Genomic DNA, 20,236 nt, shown 5'->3' on the forward strand with positions numbered 1-20,236 from the left:
CATACTTTTGAGTACTCTTAATCAAAACAATCCACAGTAACAGAAGAACTGCAATGACACTAAAAGTAACAAATCTTGACGTCCGCATTGCTTTCAATCCACAAAAATTAATAAAATTCATCAAAAATTTACTTAAAAATTGAGTCTAGCTTAATATGCAGAACAAATGGAAACAAACTATTTTTCTAATTCAAACACAAAAGTCTGAAATTTTTATTTACTGAATCAATGTTTTGTTACCGGTAGTGTTGATGTGTTGTACATGTACAGATGTAGATAGCCGTTAGTGTATTTATTGTTTTTATTTTTATCAATATTTGTTTATCAATGTGGCTGTATTTAATTATTTATTTGAATGATTCTTGTCATACAGAGCTTTAGACTGAGTTTGGACAACATAACCTTAAAATTTGGGAATCTAACCTCAAAATTTTGGCAACATAACCTCAAAAGTGATCAACTTAACCTCAAATTAGAGCAACTTAACTTTAAAATTTAGCAACATAACCTAAAAATTGAGCAATTTAACCTCAAAATTGAGCAACTTAACCTTCAAATTGAGTAACCTAACCTCAAAATTGCTTAATTTAACCTCAAAATTTGGCAACATAACCTTAAAATTGAGCAACTTAGCCCCAATATTGAGCAACGTATCCTCAAAACTGAGCAACTTAACCTCAAAATTGAGCAACATAACCTCGAAACTGAGCCACTTAATTTCAAAATTGAGCAACTTAATTTCAAAATTTAGCAAATTAACCTTAGAACTGAGCAACTTAACCTCAAAATTGAGCAAATTAACCTCGAAATTGAGCAACTTAACCTCAAAATTGAGCAATTTAACTCCGAAATGGAGCAACTTAACCTCAAAATTAAATAACTTAACCTCAAAACTGAGCAACTTAACCTCAAAATTGAGCAACTTAACCTCAAAACTGAGCAACTTAACCTCAAAATTAGGTAACTTAACCTCAAAATTGAGCAACTTAACCTCAAAATTGAGCAACTTAACCTCAAATTTGAGCAACTTAACTTCAAAATTGAGCAATTTAATCTCAAAATTTGGCAATCTAACCTTAAAATTGAGCAACCTAACCTCAAAATCTGTAGACATAACCTCAAAATTCCTAGCAATTCACTTTCTTTCAATTCACACTACTCAATACCTCCCTTAACATCTACATTCCAAAAAAGAGACCAAAAGAAGTCGGCAAAGTTCCTTTTGATGTTTCGTCCGGAATTAATTACAAAGCATTTGTCCAGTACATAAAGTTGCAATAAATAATGTCTCAATAATATCGTTCCATACCTTTCATCTACCCTTGTATTATGTCATTTCATGGTAGGTAATGGCAATTAATGAACCTTTCATCAGCACCTTCACTTTCCTTCTTCTTTTTTGCAACCATTTTAATACATGTGTGACGAATCATCATCATCAGCATCCATTTCGACAATCGTCATCATCATCAGGTGAATGGAATAAGATGAGGAACAAAAAAAAAGTCGGTAATTTTGAAAGAAGGAACAGAAAAAATAAAATTGGAAGCACAGAATGTAAACATTTCGTTCCGGTTGATTGCGATTTTATGGAAGAATTTCTTTCTTTTTTTTGTAGAAATGTGAGCAAGGTTGGGAAGCTATTGGAGGGGTTTTGAGAAAAATAACCTTAAATTTAGCAATTTAACCTCAAAATTTGTCAACCTAACCTCAAAATTTGGCAATCTAACCTCAAAATTTGGCAATCTAACCTAAAAATTTGGCCACATAGCCTCAAAATTTGGCAACATAACCTCAAAATTTGGCAACATAACCTCAAAATTGGCAACTTAACCTCAAAATTTGGCAACTTAGCCTCAAAATCTGGCAACTTAACCTCAAATTTGGCATCATAGCCTCAAAATTTGGAAACATAACCTCAAAATTTGGCAATCTAACCTCAAAATTTGGCAACATAGCCTCAAAATTTGGCAATCTAACCTCAAAATTGAGCAATTTAACCTCAAAATTGAGCAATTTAACCTCAAAATTTGGCAACTTAACCTCAAAATTGAGCAACTTAACCTCAAAATTTGGCATTCTAACCTCAAATTTCGGAACATAGCCTCAAAATTTGGCAACAAAGCATCAAAATTTGGCAACCTAACCTCAAATTTTGGCAGTCTAACCTCAAAATTTTGCAACATAACCTTAAAATTTGTAAACTTAACCTCAAAATTGGCAGCTTAACCTCAAAATTTGGCAACATAACCTCAAAATTTGGCAACATAACCTCAATATTTGGCATTTTAACCTCAAAATTTGACAACATAACCTCAAAATTTGACAAGCTAACCTAAAAATTTGTCAACATAACCTCAAAATTTCTCAATTCCAATCGAGTGTCCACACCTAACCTCAACATCTCTATTATAAAATGCCAACAAATTCTCCGCATTCTTGTAAATCCACAAAAAGTTGTTCCATAATTAGATGAAAATTATTACAAAAAAAAAAAAAAATGTTGAATTGTTCGGCAAAATCTTTTGTTCCTTAATGTTAGGTGTTGATTTTCTATTGTACAATAATGGATGAAGTTAGTTAAGCATTAATTTGCTCATTTAAGTAAGTTGTAGAATAAATAAAGATTTCATGGGAAAATGACAAGTCAGATTGAGTTTTGTGGATGTTGATGGGAACTTGTTGGATGGGATTTGAAGGACTGGATGTTGTACAATTTAAATTTCGAAAAATTCGAAAATAATTTCGAAAATTCGAACATAAAAATTCAAATTTTTTTGATCGTTAAATTTACATTTTGAAATTTCGAAATTAATTTTGAAAATTCGAACGTTAAAATTTAATTTATTTTTGACCGTAAATTTTTTATTTAAAAATTCGAAATTAATTTCGAAAATTCAAATTTCTTTTGACCGTTAAAAATTTTCTTCTTAGTTTTTGAAAAAATTCGAAATTTCGAACAAAAAAATTCAAAACAATTTTGACCGTTAATTTTTTATTTCGAAAATTCGAATAAAAACATTCAAATTTTTTTCGACCGTTAAAATTTTTATTTAAAAATTCAAAATAATTTCGAAAATTAAAACAAAAAAATTAAATTTGTTTTTGACTGTTAAATTTTTTTTATTTAAAAATTCGAAATAAATTTCGAAAGTTCAAAAAAAAATTCAAATTATTTTTGACCGTTAAAAATTAAAATTTAAAATTTCGAAAATTCGAAATTAACTTTGAAAATTTGAACGTGTATTTCGAAAAATTCAAATTATATTTGATCGTTAATTTTATTTCGATATTCAAAATTAATTTCGAATGTTATTTGGCTGTTGATTTTTTTTTTAAATTCGAAATTAATTTCAAAAATTTGTACTAAAAATTCAAATTATTTTTACATAAAAATTCAAATTTCTTTTGATCGTTAAATTTTTTTCTTTCAAAATTCAAAATTCATCGTCTAAAATTGCCTAAATTACCTGCCATATCTTATCAAATCAACCCCCAGACAGTCTACATCCTCAAATAAATTAACTCAATTCAATTCCTTTGTTTCAGCCTTCCTTATTCCAGCCTTAAATCCACTCAATTTTCACATTTACCCATTCACTTATCTCATCGACGCTAAATGACCAGCTAATTGATGTAAGACGATCGGAAGCGGCACTTTTGACTCATTTTTTTTTTTATATTTTATTCTGTATTTGTCTTTGCGGACCGGCAGTAGCTTCATAGCTACTTTATACTCAATTGAACGTGACCATTGAGATTTGTGATGCTGTCTGTAATGTGAGATGTTTTTGTGAGGCGATAAAATGCTACTCTTGTGCTTGCTACTGATTCTTCTTTGATGTTTGCATTTTACACGTCATTTTTTTTATTGATGTGTTTCTTTATGGACGGACGGAACTGCTTTTAAGGGTTCAAATTTTTTGTTTGTTTTTTTGTTTTTTTCCTGTTTCGTAATTTGGAACTTCCGTGATTGGCTTTGTTGCTGGATTGTTGAGTTATTGTGTTGCTGAATTGCTGATCTTGCTGAACTTGCTGAACTTGCTGAACTTGCTGAATTAGCTGAATTAGTTGAACATGCTGAATTTGCTGAACTTGCTGATTTTGTTGATTTTGTTGAATTTGCTGAATTTGATAAATTTGATGAACTTGCTGAACTTGCTGAATTAGCTGAATTTGCTGAACTTGCTAATTTTGTTGATTTTGTTGAATTTGCTGAATTTGATAAATTTGATGAACTTGCTGAACTTGCTGAATTAGCTGAATTTGCTGAACTTGCTGATTTTGTTGAATTTGCTGAATTTTCTGAACTTGCTGAATTAGCTGAATTTGCTGAACTTGCTGATTTTGTTGAATTTGCTGAATTTTCTGAACTTGCTGAATTTGCTGAATTTTCTGAATTTGCTGAACTTGCTGAACTTGCTGAATTTGTTGAATTTGCTGAATTTTCTGAACTTGCTGAATTTGCTGAATTTTCTAAATTTTCTGAATTAGCTGAATTTGATGAATTTGCTGATTTTGCTGGAATTGTTGAATTTGCTGAATTTGCAGAATTTGCTGAACTTGCTGAACTTGCTGAACTTGCTGAATCAGCTGAATTTAAACAAAATTGCTCATTTATATCTTGCGTCAATTTCAAGTCCAATAAAGCCTCCAAAATTCGGTTAAACTAACAATAAATATCACAACTCCAAAAAAGCAGCAAATCAGAGCAACAAAACCCAAAAAACCAAGAAATGTAAATCAAAACGGCAACAATTTAAATCACAAACACAGCACAGCAAAAAAGTCTCATGCGGGATTTCCTTTGATGTTTTACCGCCAATAAACAGCCATCGATGCGTGCCTTTTTTTTTTAGTTGCCACTTTTGATATTCATTTCTGCTACTGGCTGTTGGCTTATAATTTTTAAGTTTCTTACGGATGACTGAAAATGGATCCCAAAATAAGAGGACCCAAAAAAAATATTAAGAATTTATTAAAAATGGATGGAATGTGATGCGGGAACCGATGAAGGTGATGAAGATCGAAGTTGGAAAATTTCTGAGAATTTTGAATCCGTGGAATTTTGTGGGGCTTCTTTTACGCTTAATTAGGGAAATAGATTTGAGGCTGCGATGTGAGATTTTAATTAGAATTGAGTTAATTAGCTGAAACAGTTCCTTGAATAACATTAAGACTAGTTTGAATAACTAGAATTTTAAATATTTTAAATTAATAAAATTTCAAAGCATTGCTTCAATTTCAAAGCACTGCTTTAATTTTAAGTCTTCGCTTCAAAGTACTGCTTCAATTGTGAGTAATATTTAGAACATTTTTTCCATTTTGAGTCACTACTGTAAAGCTTTACCTCAATTTTAAATCATTGCTCCAAATCATTACCTTCATTTCGAGTCGTTTCTTTAAATCATTACTTCAAATTTGAATTATCTATTTATAATACTATTTAAATTTTAAGTCGATGCTTCAAGTCATTAACTCAATTTCGAGTCATTGCTTCAAAGCACTGACTTTGAATCATTGATTCATGGTTTTCAGACGTTGTTTTAGTTTAAAATTGTTTTAAATTGTTGTTTGAATTTTGAGTCGCTGATTGCTTCAAGTTTTAGTCGCCGATCTGAAGCAATGCTTTAATTTTGAGTTGTTAATTAAAATTGACTTTTTGTTAAGCCGTTGCTTTAAATCATTGTCTTAATTTTAAATCATTGCTTCAAAAAATTGCTTTTAATTCAAATCGTTGCTTTTGAATTAAGTTATTGATCTAAAGCATGGCCTTAATTTTAAGTCATTAATTCAAAGCATTGCCTCAATTTTAAGTCACCGCTTCAAAATATTTCCAAAAATTTAAATATTCTTAATTAATCAATTTTCTATTCAACAACAATAAATCCTCAAAAAAAAAAAAAAAAAAAAATCTTAAAAAATTCTCACAAAAAATTAATTTTACCCCAAAAAAAAAAAAAAAAAAAAAAATAATGAATCCATCAAGCATACAGAAAGGCACACAGCGCACAGTATGTGACTTAATATTCCAAATACACACATATTAAATTTTAAACATTTTATTTTCAGTTCCAATAATAAATATGTCAGAACAGCCCCGATTAGGTCAAAAAAAGACTGACTCTATCTCCATCTCACTCACTCAATTTCTGTGCTGTTTATCACTTGACTTAACTTAATTCGATTTGACTTTAACTCCAACATAATCTTCTTTACTCTTTTGTGCTTATAATGAGGCAGTCAGGCTGTGTGTGGTCCGTAAATTATTATAACATGTTATAAGGCAAGGCTTTAAACAGGCACAACTGACTTTTTTGACTTTTTTTTTTTATATTAAAATGTTAAATGAAGAATGAAGGAACAAGAGACGCAGCTACCGTTTCTTTTTGAGGCTCAGGCTGTGCCTTGCTTTGATGGAATTAAAAAAGATGAAGAAAAAATGTTGAAAAATTTAATTAAAAATTTAAATCAAAATTATTGCTTGATGTCACGTGACTGGAGATGATTGGAGAGCTTGAAGGCAAATTCTAGTCGAGGATGTCGAGCGCCCCGGGGTAAAATATTCATCAGCATCTTCTGGGTGTGCTTCAGGGGCATGGTCTTACATTTTTTGAATTTTGATGCAGTTTGGACCTGGAGAATTGAAGAAGTTGTTCCAAAATGGTCGGGATTTGACCCTTCGACCTTCCAACCTTACCCCTCCCCCACTGAATATGCTCCATGTCGAGACACAGACTGATACTTCCCGGAGAGTCTCGGTTTCTGTCTCAGTCTCTGGAATATGTCCATTTCACCTAGAGGACATGCCATGTCACCTACAAAATCGCCATTAACAGTACAGACCTAATAAATAACATTTTAATCAGTTCCACAACCTTTAGTTCCATAAAATCCATCACAATGACAATTATCGCAATAAAATTATTATCAAAATTTCAAAAAATCAGTCAACAACATTTGTGGTGTAATGACTGCATGCTGATAATAAAATCCGATAAAATTGCACGGGCATGTCCACAGTCTTAAGTGAAGCTTCATATAAAATGGAAGTAAAGCTGTTTATTTTAATTTGTGCCTTTTCGTCAATTTTCGGTCAAGAATTGTCATGCAGCTACGGAACTGACCCGGAATCAGTCTATCGATGTCAACTGTATATGACAAATCCAGATGGACTTTACAGCTTCAGTTCCATTCGTGGGAATCACATGCAAGGCTTTGGCAACGACGATATCCGTCGAGTCTTTATTACCGGTGCCAATTCCACAAATATGCCGTCAATTGTCTGTGCGACATTCAGGAACACCTTAAAAATTGACAGCTGGTCGAATCGGATTGCATCAATTGACGTCAGTTCCTTCACAGACTGCAAAAAGCTTGAAATTTTGACATTAAATAATAATAAAATTTTAAAAATTGACGAAAATTCATTTGTTGAGAATTTGGAGCTTAAATACTTGGCATTGGGTGCCAACACGTTGCCGGAATGGCCGGAAAAAATATTTTCAAAATTAAGGAACCTGCTGGAACTGAACCTGATGAATAATAAAATTACAAATTTACCGGGAAATATTTTTAAAAATTTAATTAATTTAAATATTTTAAATTTACAATTTAACGGAATTAAGGACTTAAAAGTTGAATGGTTTGAGGAACTGACGTCACTTAAGACGCTGTTCCTGATATCAAATCAAATTGAGGAATTGCCAGTGGATGTCTTTAAGTCATTAACAAATTTAACTCAACTGTATCTGCACGGCAATAAGCTTAAAGTCATTCAGGCTGACTCATTTGGATCATTGCAGGCATTAAAGGAAGTGATTGTACACAACAATCAAATTGACGCAATTGATGAGACATTTATTGATAATACTGGTGTACAGAGATTAGATATCAAGTTTAATAAATGTGTTAATGCTGATATTGTTGATGAGTCGATGACTAAAGAGTACATGAGGAATCAACTAAGGCAGTGCTTTGAGAATTATAAAATTTTGGTGACTGGTGAGTCAGATTTTTGATTAATTTAAGGTTTTTATGGGTTATAAGTAAATTAAGGCAATGCTTTGAAGTGGCGACTTAATGTTGAGGCAATGCTTTGAAGTGGTGACTTAATATTGAGGCAATGCTTTAAAGCGGGGACTCATAATTGAGGCAATGCTTCAAAGCGGGGACTCAAAATTGAGGGAATGCTTTGAGGCAACGATTCAAAATTGAGTAAATTTTTTTTTTGAAGCAATGACTCAAAATTGAGGCAAAACTTCAAATCATTGACTCAAAATTGAGGCAAAACTTTAAAGCAATGACTCAAAATTGAAGCAATGACTTAAAATTAGACATTTTAAAGCAACGATTCAAAAATGAAAGTAAAAATTTGAAGCAATGACTCAGAATTGAGGCAGAATTTTTGGAGCAACGACTCATATTTAAAGCAATGATTCATAATTAAAGCAACGATTTTTTTAAAATTTTAATTTTCTATTGTTTTTCATAATTCAGACACAACAACGACCACTACAACAACAACTACCACAACAACACCATCAACATCAGCATCAACAACAGTGCCTACAACATCAGCAACAACAACAACGATGCCTGCCACAACTTCTGACTCAACTACACCTGAATCCCCAAGTTGCTCTGACGAAAATCTAATCGATCGAGTTTGCCAGCTTGAGGAATCAAATGCTGAAATGCAGGATGAAATTAACAAATTAAAGGACAAAAATGAGCAACTCCAAATTGAGGTTAGCAATTTAAAGAACATAACCAGCAAGTTGAGTACAGCACTTGAAGATCTTGAGGATAAATTCCTAATTTGGACAACCCGTCCCTGTTCCTGTCACTAAAGAGCAAAGTTACGTAATTTCCGAACAATCCCCAAATCAATATTCAATGCCTCAAATTTGAGTCGTTGCTTCAAATTTTTACCCGATTTTGAGTCAATGCCTTTTTTACACTTGACCGACCGCACGTACACAGTCCAGTAAATTTAAGGATAAAGTCTCTAATTGTGTGTTAAAATGGCCAGCACATGAAGACGTTCTGCACAATTTTTTTTACTTTAAATCTTCTCAAATTACATGAAAAATAAATTTTTTAACAGATTTTTTTGTCATCGACCAACTGACTGTAGCTGATTATTGAAGTGCAAATAAGCTAATTTATTGGCACTGATTGATTTTTTTACAGCAAAGACAAGTAGTGCCTTATGGAAAGTGCAAGTTAAATTTGATGATCAATTCTAGACTTGGATGCTTGGTTTATTTATGGCAGTGGTGGACAACCTTTGTGACATGACACAATTTGGTTGTAAAAATGATCAAAACTGGACATGGTTCATGACAGTTTTGAAACCTTTTGACAATATACTAAAGTGCCACGACACACAGGTTGTCCGCAACTGCCCTAAATCTACCCCATTTACGAAATGTGAGATGTGTGTGGACAACCTGATTACCACAAATACTACAGTCCAGATTAGATAAGGACAGAATAAAAGAATTCAACTAAATAATACATCAGATCTGAGTCACTTCTATCATTGAGACTGACATTTTAGATTGACTAACTCAGTGATGGACAACCTGTGTGTCGCGATACACTAGTGTGTTTGCAAATATTTCTGTAAATGCTATGAATTGGATGATGTGTTAGGCTTTGGATTGAGAATTATTAATGACGTGTGCCGTGGCACAAAGGTTGTCTACGACTAGGTTAGTTGATTGTTAATCTGGTCCCAGGTACTGACTGTACTGACTGTATTGACTGGAGTGTCTGACCGCTTGGTATTCATGTTAATCACTAGAGTACCATGACACACAGGTTGTCCACCTCTGGATTAGGATGCCACCCAGAGCTACTCCAGACGCTCAATAATTCACCAAATTCACCAAAATTCATCAAATTTCACCCAAAAAAAGTTCCAATCCTTCAATTTCTGTTCCTCAATAAAAATCCACCACAAATCTCACAATTCAACCTTGAAACACATTCAGTCCCTCATAATCTCCTCTGTATTTGTGTGCCTTTAATTTATTCCTTCCATTTTACAAGCCCGTCCATCCCAAATTATTCACCAGAACCGAAAAAGTCATCATATGCAATAATTCATAAACGAAATGCAGGCACAAATGGCAGCAAGCAGCACAAAACAAAAAATGTTAAGGAATTACAAATTAAAGGAACAACAAAACAAATGAAGACAGCAGTCGATAATCACACACATATTTTTGCACACAGTAGAAGTCAAGTCCAAATGGATATAGAGGAACAGAGATCGAGCACATGCATGCATGTATATATGTGTGAGTGAGATGGAGATATTCGGATATGAATTGTATAATGTTCAGTATGTGTGTGGCCTCAACAAAAAAATTTTTCATATAGACGACGTGTGTGGTCCTCCATCCCCGTCCACAACTATATATTGGGTCGCTTACTTGCCATTTTACCTTATGTCTTTATTTCTTCTTTATTGCTTGTTGCCTGACTTGTTGTTGTTGTTGTTGGATGGGATCACTTACGTAAAAATTATTTTACTTTACTGGCTTGGCATGGCTGGCTGGCTTGGTGGTTGCCCAGTGACTTTTTTTTTGTGTTTATGTCGGTTTTAATTTTATTGCTGACTTTTTTTTTTTTATTATTTAATGTGAATGTGAATGGGTTTATTGTTGCTACTGATCTATAAGGGAGATTGTCGTAATTTTTTAATTCAATTTTATAAAAAAGTAAAATTTGGTCATCTTGGGTTGTAAAAAAAAAATTGGTCATCTCGGGTCGAGCGAAATTCTGCCATCTTGGGTCGAGTAAAATTTTGTCATCTTGGGTCGAGCGAAATTTTGTCATTTTTGTTTGAGTAAAATTTGGTTATCTTGGGTTCAAAAAAGTCTAATCATCTCGGGTCGAGCAAAATTCAGTTTGATATAAATTTAATCATCTCGAGTCAAACTGACGATTTTTTCATCTTAGATCGTACTGAATATTTTGACATCTCTGGTTGAGCTAACTCGGTCATCTTAGATAGAATGAAACTCTGTCTTCTTGGAATGAGTTGAAGATTTGGTCATCTTGGGTCGAGCTGGAAAATTGATCATCTCGGGTTGATTAAGATTCGGTCTTCTTGGGCCAAGATAGAAATTCATCTTTTTTTTGTCAAGCAAAATTTGATGATTTTTGGTCGAGTGAAGCTCTCTAATCTCGAGTCGAGCGAAATTCTATCTTCTCAGGTCGATTGAAATTTAGTCATCTCGGATCGAGCGAAAATTGTTCACCTCGGGTGGAGAAAAATTTTGTCATCTAGGGTCGAGTGAAATTTTGTCATCTTGAGTCGACCGAAATTTTGTCATTTTGGATCAAGCAAAATTTGGTTATCTCGGGTCGAGCAAAATTTGATCATATTGGGTCGAGCGAAATTCTGTCATCTCGGATTAAGCAAAATTTGATCATTTTAGGTCGATTAAAAACTGTCATTTTGGATCGAGTTAAGCTCTGTCATCTCGGGTTGAGTGAAACTTGATCTTGTTTACCAAGATTAGGTCTTCTTGGGTCGAGCAAAATTCGGTCTTCTCGGATCGAGTCAAATTAAGTCTTCTTGGGTCAGCAAGATTCAGTCTTGTTGGATTGAGCCAAATTAGGTCCTCTAGGATCAATCAAAATTTGATCCTCTCAGAAAATAATCTCAAAACCTAAAAAGTCACCAACAATATCCAAACTGTCCATTCGATACACAAAAATTCACAATCAATTTAGAAATTTATTTGACTCAATCAATCTTCCAATTCATTTCCCATTCCAATAGCATTAATTCTTATTATTATATTTTTTTATATGTGACTGAATAATAAAAAATTTCACATCAAATTTCATCAGAAACATCTGCTTTTTTATCTCATTTCTCTTGTCTCTTTCTTTCAATTCCCGTTTGAATTATTTTTTGCTAATTTAAGGAAATTTTCAATCGCTTTTAGTGGTCGTTAAAAAAATGATCCGAATGAAACCGCAGGCGTTAATTGATACGTCACTTTTATCTACTTTTACTCTCCATTTACTAGATTTTTTTTTTTGCATATTTTAGCATTTTAATGTCCATTCATTCAGATTGAATTTTGGTGAGAATGATGAGTGGAGTAGGAGTGTGTGGATGAATTGTTTAGGACAATTTGAGGTGATCGAATTTTATTATTCACCAAATTCACCAAACTTACCTTTCTCACCAAATTCACCTTACTCACCTTTCTCACCAAATTCACCATACCCACCAATTTCTCCAAATCATCTAATTAGTTCAAGATTTCTAAATTATTGAACAAAAATCAGAAATGACTGAACAATTTTTTTAAACAAATTCACCAATCTCACCAATTTTACCAAACTTACCTAACTCACCTTATTTAAAAAATTCAAAAATGAACACTATTAAATTTATCAAATTATTGAATAAAAATTAGAAATTATCGAATAAAAATTTTGTTGGATAGAAATCTAAGATGACTGAATCTAAAATTCACCAAACTCACCAAGTTTTTAAATTAAAATCTGAAATGACCAAATCAAAAATTCACCATGTGATGACCAAATGTTTAATTTATGTTTTTAAATCAAACTCACAATATTCACCATATTCACCAAATTCACCAAATCCACCAAACTCACCAAACTCACCACCTTTTTTATAAAAAGCAAAATATTGTTCAAATAAGTTAAAGATCAAGTATATCCAATAACTCAACATCACCTACATAAAACAAATAATTCACATTAATCATTCAACAAATCGTCCACATTTATCACAAAAAAAATGGCAAGAAAAAAAAGGCAAAACATCTGTGAAACAGCTCTTGAGCATTGACATCGTACATCGATTAATTTTTGTAAGAATTGCTACAATTAACAGGAAAGAATCTCATTTTGGATTCACCAGAAACGAGTCAATTAAATGACGTCACAATAAAGAACTTCGTTCCTTTATTGCATTTTGTATGTTCATCATGTCAATCAAGTCAATTTCATTGTTGTTCCTCAATCTTTTCATTAATTTAAACGTCTTTCTCAGTACGGAGAAGAACATGGAGAAAAAAAATTAAAAGAAAAATTGAATTGAGAATTATGATGACCCGGGATCGTAAACAGGCACAGATGTACATATATAGAGACACATGATTCGTATGGATTAATGCGGGAATTTCAGAATGCCCTGTGAGTGCTGATTTAGTGGCATTTTGTCATCTCGGGTCGAGCTGAATTTTGTCATCTCGGGTCGAGCTGAGATTTTATCCTCTCGGGTTGAAATCAGATTTAATCCTCTTGGATCGAGCTGAGATTTGATCCTCTCGGGTCGAGCTGAGATTTGATTTTTTCGAGTCGAGCTGAGTTAAATCCTCTTGGGTCGAGCTGTATTAGATCCTCTAGGGTCGAGCTAAGATTACATCCTCTCGGGTCGAGCTAAGATTACATCCTCTCGGGTCGAACTGGATTAAATCCTTTTGGGTCGAGCTGAGATTTGATCTTCTCGGGTCAAGCTGAGATTTGATCCTCTCGGAATGAGGTGAGATTTGATCCTTTCGGGTCGAGCTAAGATTTGATCCTCTCGGGTCGAGTTAAAATTAGATCCTCTTGGGTCGAGCTGAGTTATATCCTTTCGGTCTTGCTAAATTTGGTTCTTTTGAGTCAAGCTGTATAGAATCACAAGCTGGTTCAAGTAAAATTCCAAAAAATGCGCTTTATTCACAAACCCAACCCAAACCATTCACCATACTCATTAATATATATTATAAGAGACATAAGGCATGAGAGATTGAGATAAAATAAAATAAAAAAAAAAAAATTGAAATGAAATGAGAAGTAAGAAATGATGAAGAAGAAGAAAATGAGCTCGTAGAGCTCTCGAGACCACCCACAATGAGACACATATGTGCGCGCAAAGATAGAGAGAGAGATTCCCGAAAAAAATAATATTACATTAAATTAAATCGTAAAAAAAAAACTCGATCAGAATAATATAAAAAGAATTGTGGAAGTGGAAGTTGATGATGATGAGATATTTTGGGCGCAGTTCTGTGTGGTAAAGAGGATTGGTGATGAGATTGATCGACGGATTGGCTGATATTGAATTTTTGGTGAAAAATTGGATCTTATTGGTAAAAAAATTGATCATCTCGGTAAAAAATTTGATCATCTCGGCAAATAGTTTGATATTCTCGGTAATTTTTATGCAATTAGTTTGATTTTCTTGGCAAAAAAATATATAATCTCGGTTAAAAATTTGATCATCTCAGAAAAATTTGATCTTCTCAGTAAAAGCTTGATCATCTCGGTAGTTTGATACTCTCGGTAATTTTTTATACAATTAGTTTGATCTTCTTGGTAAAAAATATCAAAAAGTTTTGATTTTCTCAGTAAAATATTGATCATCTCGGTAAAAAATTTGATCTTCTCGGTAAAAATTTGACAATCTCGCCAAAAAATTCAATCTTTTAGGTAAATTTTTTAACATCTTGGCAAAATTCGATCATCTCGGTAAAAAGTTCGATCATCTCGGCAAAAAGTTTGATCATCTCGGCAAAAAATTCGATCATCTCGGAAAAAAATTAAATTTTTTCTACAAATTTGTTAAAATCTAGATAATTGCGCAAATTAATCAAATTAGCAAGAAAAAGAAGAAAATCGACAGCACATCCATATGACAAGCAGAGAGACAGAGAAGGAGATAGCGATTCAGAACAGAACAGCACAAATGAGTGGATGACACAAAAAATAAAATTATAATTAAATTTCACACATTGTTTACTTTTTTTTTCCTACGACACATAAGTTAAGAAGTTAAGAACAAGAAGCAGCCTGTCTTTCTGTGCGACACACTTGCCAGATGGTTCACCTAAATTTTAATGACATTTTACGCGATGATGCGAAATGAGACAACGACGACGACGAATAAATTTTGTTGTTGTTGATGGCGATGAAAATGGCAACAAAAAAAAAATATGAAAAGTGAAATTAAAAAATTATGTCTTTTGGCTGCTTAACTCGTCCGAAAAAAAAAAACGAAAATGAGATTAGATGAAATGTATTAACGGCAATGACAGCTGCGATATGCAAAAGGTGAATACATTTCTTGTGTGTAGGAACAGAGCAAGATTTGCTGTTTATTTTGACATTAATTAATGAGACTTTAATTGTGGATTTGATTTTGAAAGTTGAAGTTTAGGATTGATTTTGTCATCTCGGGTCGAGCTGAAAATTTGGTCATCTAGGGTCTAGCTTAAAATTTAGTCATCTAGGGTCGAGCTGAAAAATTTGTCATATTGGGTCAAGCTAGAATTTAGTCATCTTGGGTCGAGCTGAAAAATTTGTCATCTTGGGTCGAGCTAATATTTTGCCATCTCGGATTGAGCTAGAATTTAGCTGAAGATTTTGTCATCTCGGGATGAGCTAAAGATTTTGTCATCTCGGGTCGAGCTTAAAATTTAGTCATCTAGGGTCGAGCTGAAAATTTTGTCATCTTGGGTCGAGCTAATATTTTGCCATCTCGGATTTTGTCATCTCAGATTGAACTGAAAACTTTGTCATCTTGGGTCGAGCTAGGATTTTGTCATCTCGGGTCGAGCTGAAGATTTGGTCATTTTGTCATTAGTCAGAGTTTGGTCATCTCAGGTCGAGCTAGAATCTGGTCATCTAGAGTCGAGCTAAATAATTCGATCATCTGAACTGGATCTGCATTTTGATCTCCTGGGGTCGATAACTCAATTAATTCCATCACATATGAACAAATAGAAAGAATGTCTGAAAAATTGGCAAATAGAATATCGCGTCAATAATTTAGTCATTAAAACCCACTTGGTAATTCAAAGCTTATCGCAGCAGTTCCAATTCTCATATTAATCTCATAAGCTTTAAATGGAATCAAATAGCCATCAACGCTTAGTTAAGAATAAAGCATTTAAGCTCATCATTTCCAACAGTCTATCAAGCCACACCATTTTTTTGGGTCATAAATATCCATTTTTTGAGTATCCACGCCTTTTATTTCCAATTTCCAGGTATAAGAATCTCAAATGGACATGAAATGTGCTCGATTATTGTAAAAAAAATGTAATAAAAATTGATGAAGATCTCAAAGAAATTGAAGACCTTTATTCTTTTAATTCTGATTTATTGTTGAGATTCCTTTCCATTTTTTTAGTCTTTTTTGGATGATTTTTGGATGTCGAGAATGAAAAGATGAAGAAAATTAAATAATTTTATAGAAATAAGTGAGACATTAGATGATGATGATGAAGAATTGATTTTTTACGCTCATTTTGTGATGGTTTTGAATGAAAATTAAATTTTTTTTATTTTTTTTTATTTCTCGAGATATGGACATTCATGATTGACTACACATGATCAAATTTAGAGGTACAATTTTAGAACTAGCTATGTATATGATTGAATTTTAGATGATTTGTGATCATTAAATTAGAATAAAATATGACTTAATTATAACTCGACCCGAGATAACCAAATCCTGATTCAAAACCAAGATGACCAAATCCTTAGCTCGACCCAAGATGACCAAATCTTCAGCTAGATGATTAAATTTTCAGTTCGACCCAAGAAGACAAAATCTTCAGCTCCACCCAAGATGACACAATCCTAAGCATTATCCAAAATGCTCATACCTTTTCCAAATTGTTGCTTAACACAGAATGATCGATCTTGAAATTCTGAGCTTCTGAGAAATTAATGTAGAATCTATAGCTGTAAATCTTACTGATAGCCTAATATACACATCAATTTACTGAATGAAATCTTAGGAAGACTCTCAGAATTGACGGAAATGACAGAAATACTCAAGAATTTATGCAAATTTGACCGCAAAAAAATGTACAATTTTCATTGAGAATTATTCAGCTATGGATTAGTGGTTAAGATGTCAGACATAAGAATCTAACAAGGCATAAGACAAGGAATGTCCACTTCCATGTGCTACATGCTGAAAAGTACAAAAAAAAAGTCACAAATTCCACAAAATTCACCAAAAAAATTCACCACAAAATTCACCACAAAAATTAATAATTTATTAAATTTTAACTTTTAAATCCTCAAATTCCATCTCAATTTTCCTCATAGCTTCCTCCTTCCTCTCATATCTGTCAATAATTCTCATAACTTTCTCAGCATCCTCAATCCATTCATCCCTAAGATTCAATTTTGGGTATTTTACCTTCAATTCCTCAAATGACTTCATTTTCAGCACTTTATGCTTAAACTTGCTGCTTAATTTGAATAATTCCAGTGCATTATGTCCATCAACTTGACCAACAAGCTTCATTCCAGCATAATTCTTCAGTTCCTCAACCTTCAACCGCCCAGCAGCAATAAAAAGATCCAAAAAGTCAATCCCATCACCACCTGGAAGTTCATCAGTGTAGAAAAATTTCAAAATAACCTCAAAAATGTCATCGGACACGTCCAAAAGCTTTAAATTGTCAGCATCAGGGTTGGCATTAAGGACCTCAGCCAGAGTTGGACTTCGAGCTTCAAGCAGGAACTTGTGGACGCGGAAGTTCCGGTCATTGACCTTGACTGTAAAGTCCTTAATGTTGTCATTTTGAAGGAATCTTTTAAGGTCACCAAAGATGCCGGTCGTCAGCTGCGATGTCAAGCTGTCAATTTGATGCTGAAAATTTGTTAAAATTTCCATTTTTTGGACTTTTTCAGCTTCTAAATTTTCTGTCAATTTTTCGACATTTTTCTCCAAAAAATCAAGTCGAAATTCCAAAATTGTTGACTTTATGGCTGAATTTGTGGATCTTGTGCTGAACATTTTCAACATTTTGACTGGATTTTGACATTTTTTGAGGAAATTTTCAATAATTTTTGGTTCCAATTGGAAGAATTTGTCAACAAGCTGTGACTTGACGTCATTAAGTGAGTCTTTTGTGCTGTATATTGGATATACCGAGTAAAATTTATCATAATTAAGATTCATACCAAAATTGACATTCTTAAGTCTATCCAGGCAGTCCAAAATGTTTGGTTCAATAATTCTCAATTTATTGCCACAAAAGTCAATAAAGTCCAGCAACTTAATGTCCATAAACAAGTCACCCGGCAGATATTCAAGCTCATTTTTATAGCAAATCAGTCGCTCCAACTTCCGATATTCATTTAAGTCATGTCTACATATTGTCCTCAATTTTGATCGATCTATGTCCAATATTTTCATATTCCAAAAATGTTTGGTGATTCCTTGCGGTATTTTGGCTATGTTGCAGTTATAGAACATGACATACAGCACATCATCATCTGTCTTGCCTTTCTCGTGCTTACCGATGAATTTTAGACAATGTTGGTCGATGATTTGCTGATTTTCAACTTTACAGCCGTAAAATTTCTCACCGTGGGCAAATGTGAAGTCAATGAAGCGACAGCGGAGTTCCATTATTGAGGTTTTGATGGGATTTAACGACTAAAAGTGAAGGAAGTAGTCAAATTTGGGTAAAATAGATTAAAATTGAGGATATTTAAGATATATGGTTCTAACAGGCAAAGGACATGCTTTCATGGTACAGAACTAACACCGCTCAATCCCCTGGTTCCGCTCAATCTTCAGGTTCCGCTCAATTTTCTGGTTCCGCTCAATTTTCTGGTTCCGCTCAATCTTCTGGTTCCGCTCAATTTCCTGGTTCCGCTCAATCTCTTGGTTCCGCTCAATCTCCTGGTTCCGCTCAATCTCCTGGTTCCGCTCAATCCTTTGGTTCCGCTCAATCCCATGGTTCCGCTCAATCCTTTGGTTCCGATCAATCTTCAGGTTCCGCTCAATTTTCTGGTTCCGCTCAATTTTCTGGTTCCGCTAAATCTCTTGGTTTCGCTCAATCTCCTGGTTCCGATCAATCTCCTGGTTCCGCTCAATCAGCTGGTTCCGCTCAATCCCATGGTTCCGCTCGTTCACGTGAGTCCGCTCGTCCCGCTCAATTTCCTGGTTCCGATCAATCACCTGGTTCTGCTTGTTCCGCTCGTTCCCAACTCAGAGTCACTTCGCATCTCACTTATATTTTTGATCGATTAACCATTTCGTGCCAGAATTGACAGTCAGTCAAGTACCTTAACAGGCAAACAGACCACTTTAAGGTGATCGTTCTGTACCATGAATTTTGCCAGTTTAAAGTGTGCCAGAACCACATTTTAATGACCCAATATGCCCAATCTAACAACACTTGATCATCTTAATCAGTTCCTTACCTTAAATCACATCAAAAAAATGTCCAACAAATCAATTACTTCCATTCACATCAACACATCAACTATAAACTGAGAAAATGAGCACAAAAAGACTCAATTTTAGCTTTTAAAAAAAAGAGTCAATATTAATAAATGTTAATTGACACTGCAAACATCCAATAACAGGCAGATGATCAGCTGAGTGTCCAAAATGACTCAATTCAAAGAGAAAAAGAAGTTAAAATGTGTGAATTGAGCAGCTATGTGGCTTGTGGTGAATTTTTACAGTTGGACATCAAGTCATAGTGTGGCTGTCTCAAATTCAAATTTTTCGACATTTGATTTTCGAAAAAATTCGAACTCAACTTATTTTAAAATAAAAATTTCCGTTACAAAAAAATTTAAAAATAACGGTCAAAAAAAAATTTAAATATTTTTTTTTGAAAAAATTTAACGGTCGCTTTAGAGAAAGTCACACTCTGGTGACATTGAAGATGTAGTAAGTCATTGGAGACTAGACAGCCAAATTAATCATGACCAAGACACTCATCCGACCAGAAGTGCTGAGTCATGGAGCATGACTGCAGATGAGCATGCAATTGGGGTAGTTGAGAGGTGGGTCCTTAGATAACTTGACATGACCTGAGATTGAATCCAGGATATTTGGCACTGATGCTATTTTATTGCTGATGATACCTAAAGCTGACCTGTCGTTGTCTAGTCAATCGGAACTTATCGGTTCCGGTCTAAGTGTCGATCTCGAAAATCGAGACTGTTGGACAGAGTTGGAAGGACTTCAATGTGGAGGTGACTCCATGTGCTGATGCCTGTCCTGCCTTCTGTGCCTGTCAGGGTCTGTTTTATTGAATTGTACTCCCGATGGATATACAGCACATACAAAAGGACAGCATTGAGTCATACTTACTGTCAATTCCTCTCTTATCAGTTCAACATTTTTTTGTACAGTAACTTAATGTTATCCATACTATCTGTGGATTGTGGCTTAAGTCTTATCTTATCGGTTACTTGC

At 33.7% G+C, this 20,236-nt stretch overlaps 3 protein-coding genes across 3 annotated transcripts; 2 read left to right on the top strand and 1 right to left on the bottom strand.

Moving 5' to 3' along the window:
- Window positions 1-7,030: 7,030 nt before the first annotated feature.
- On the top strand, window positions 7,031-9,129 carry LOC139096865 (carboxypeptidase N subunit 2-like). Its single transcript, XM_070648654.1, has 2 exons — window positions 7,031-8,004; window positions 8,500-9,129. The coding sequence occupies exons 1-2, from the start codon at window positions 7,047-7,049 to the stop codon at window positions 8,850-8,852; spliced, it is 1,311 nt and encodes a 436-aa protein (XP_070504755.1). The 5' UTR covers window positions 7,031-7,046; the 3' UTR covers window positions 8,853-9,129.
- Window positions 9,130-17,038: 7,909 nt separating this feature from the next.
- Window positions 17,039-19,284, bottom strand: LOC139096340 (uncharacterized). Its single transcript, XM_070648075.1, has 2 exons — window positions 19,228-19,284; window positions 17,039-18,454 (listed from the first exon to the last, which is right to left on the bottom strand). Exon 2 carries the CDS (start codon window positions 18,425-18,427, stop codon window positions 17,063-17,065), a length of 1,365 nt encoding a protein of 454 aa, XP_070504176.1. The 5' UTR covers window positions 18,428-18,454; window positions 19,228-19,284; the 3' UTR covers window positions 17,039-17,062.
- LOC139085618 (sericin-1-like) lies at window positions 18,541-19,512 on the top strand. The gene is made up of 2 exons (XM_070633752.1): window positions 18,541-18,999; window positions 19,393-19,512. Exons 1-2 carry the CDS (start codon window positions 18,541-18,543, stop codon window positions 19,510-19,512), a joined length of 579 nt encoding a protein of 192 aa, XP_070489853.1.
- Window positions 19,513-20,236: the final 724 nt, after the last annotated feature.

The sequence above is a fragment of the Chironomus tepperi genome, unplaced genomic scaffold (assembly GCF_022539635.2).
Source record: "Chironomus tepperi strain 1889 unplaced genomic scaffold, CSIRO-AGI_Ctep_v1 contig_7, whole genome shotgun sequence".
Taxonomy (NCBI): domain Eukaryota; kingdom Metazoa; phylum Arthropoda; class Insecta; order Diptera; family Chironomidae; genus Chironomus; species Chironomus tepperi.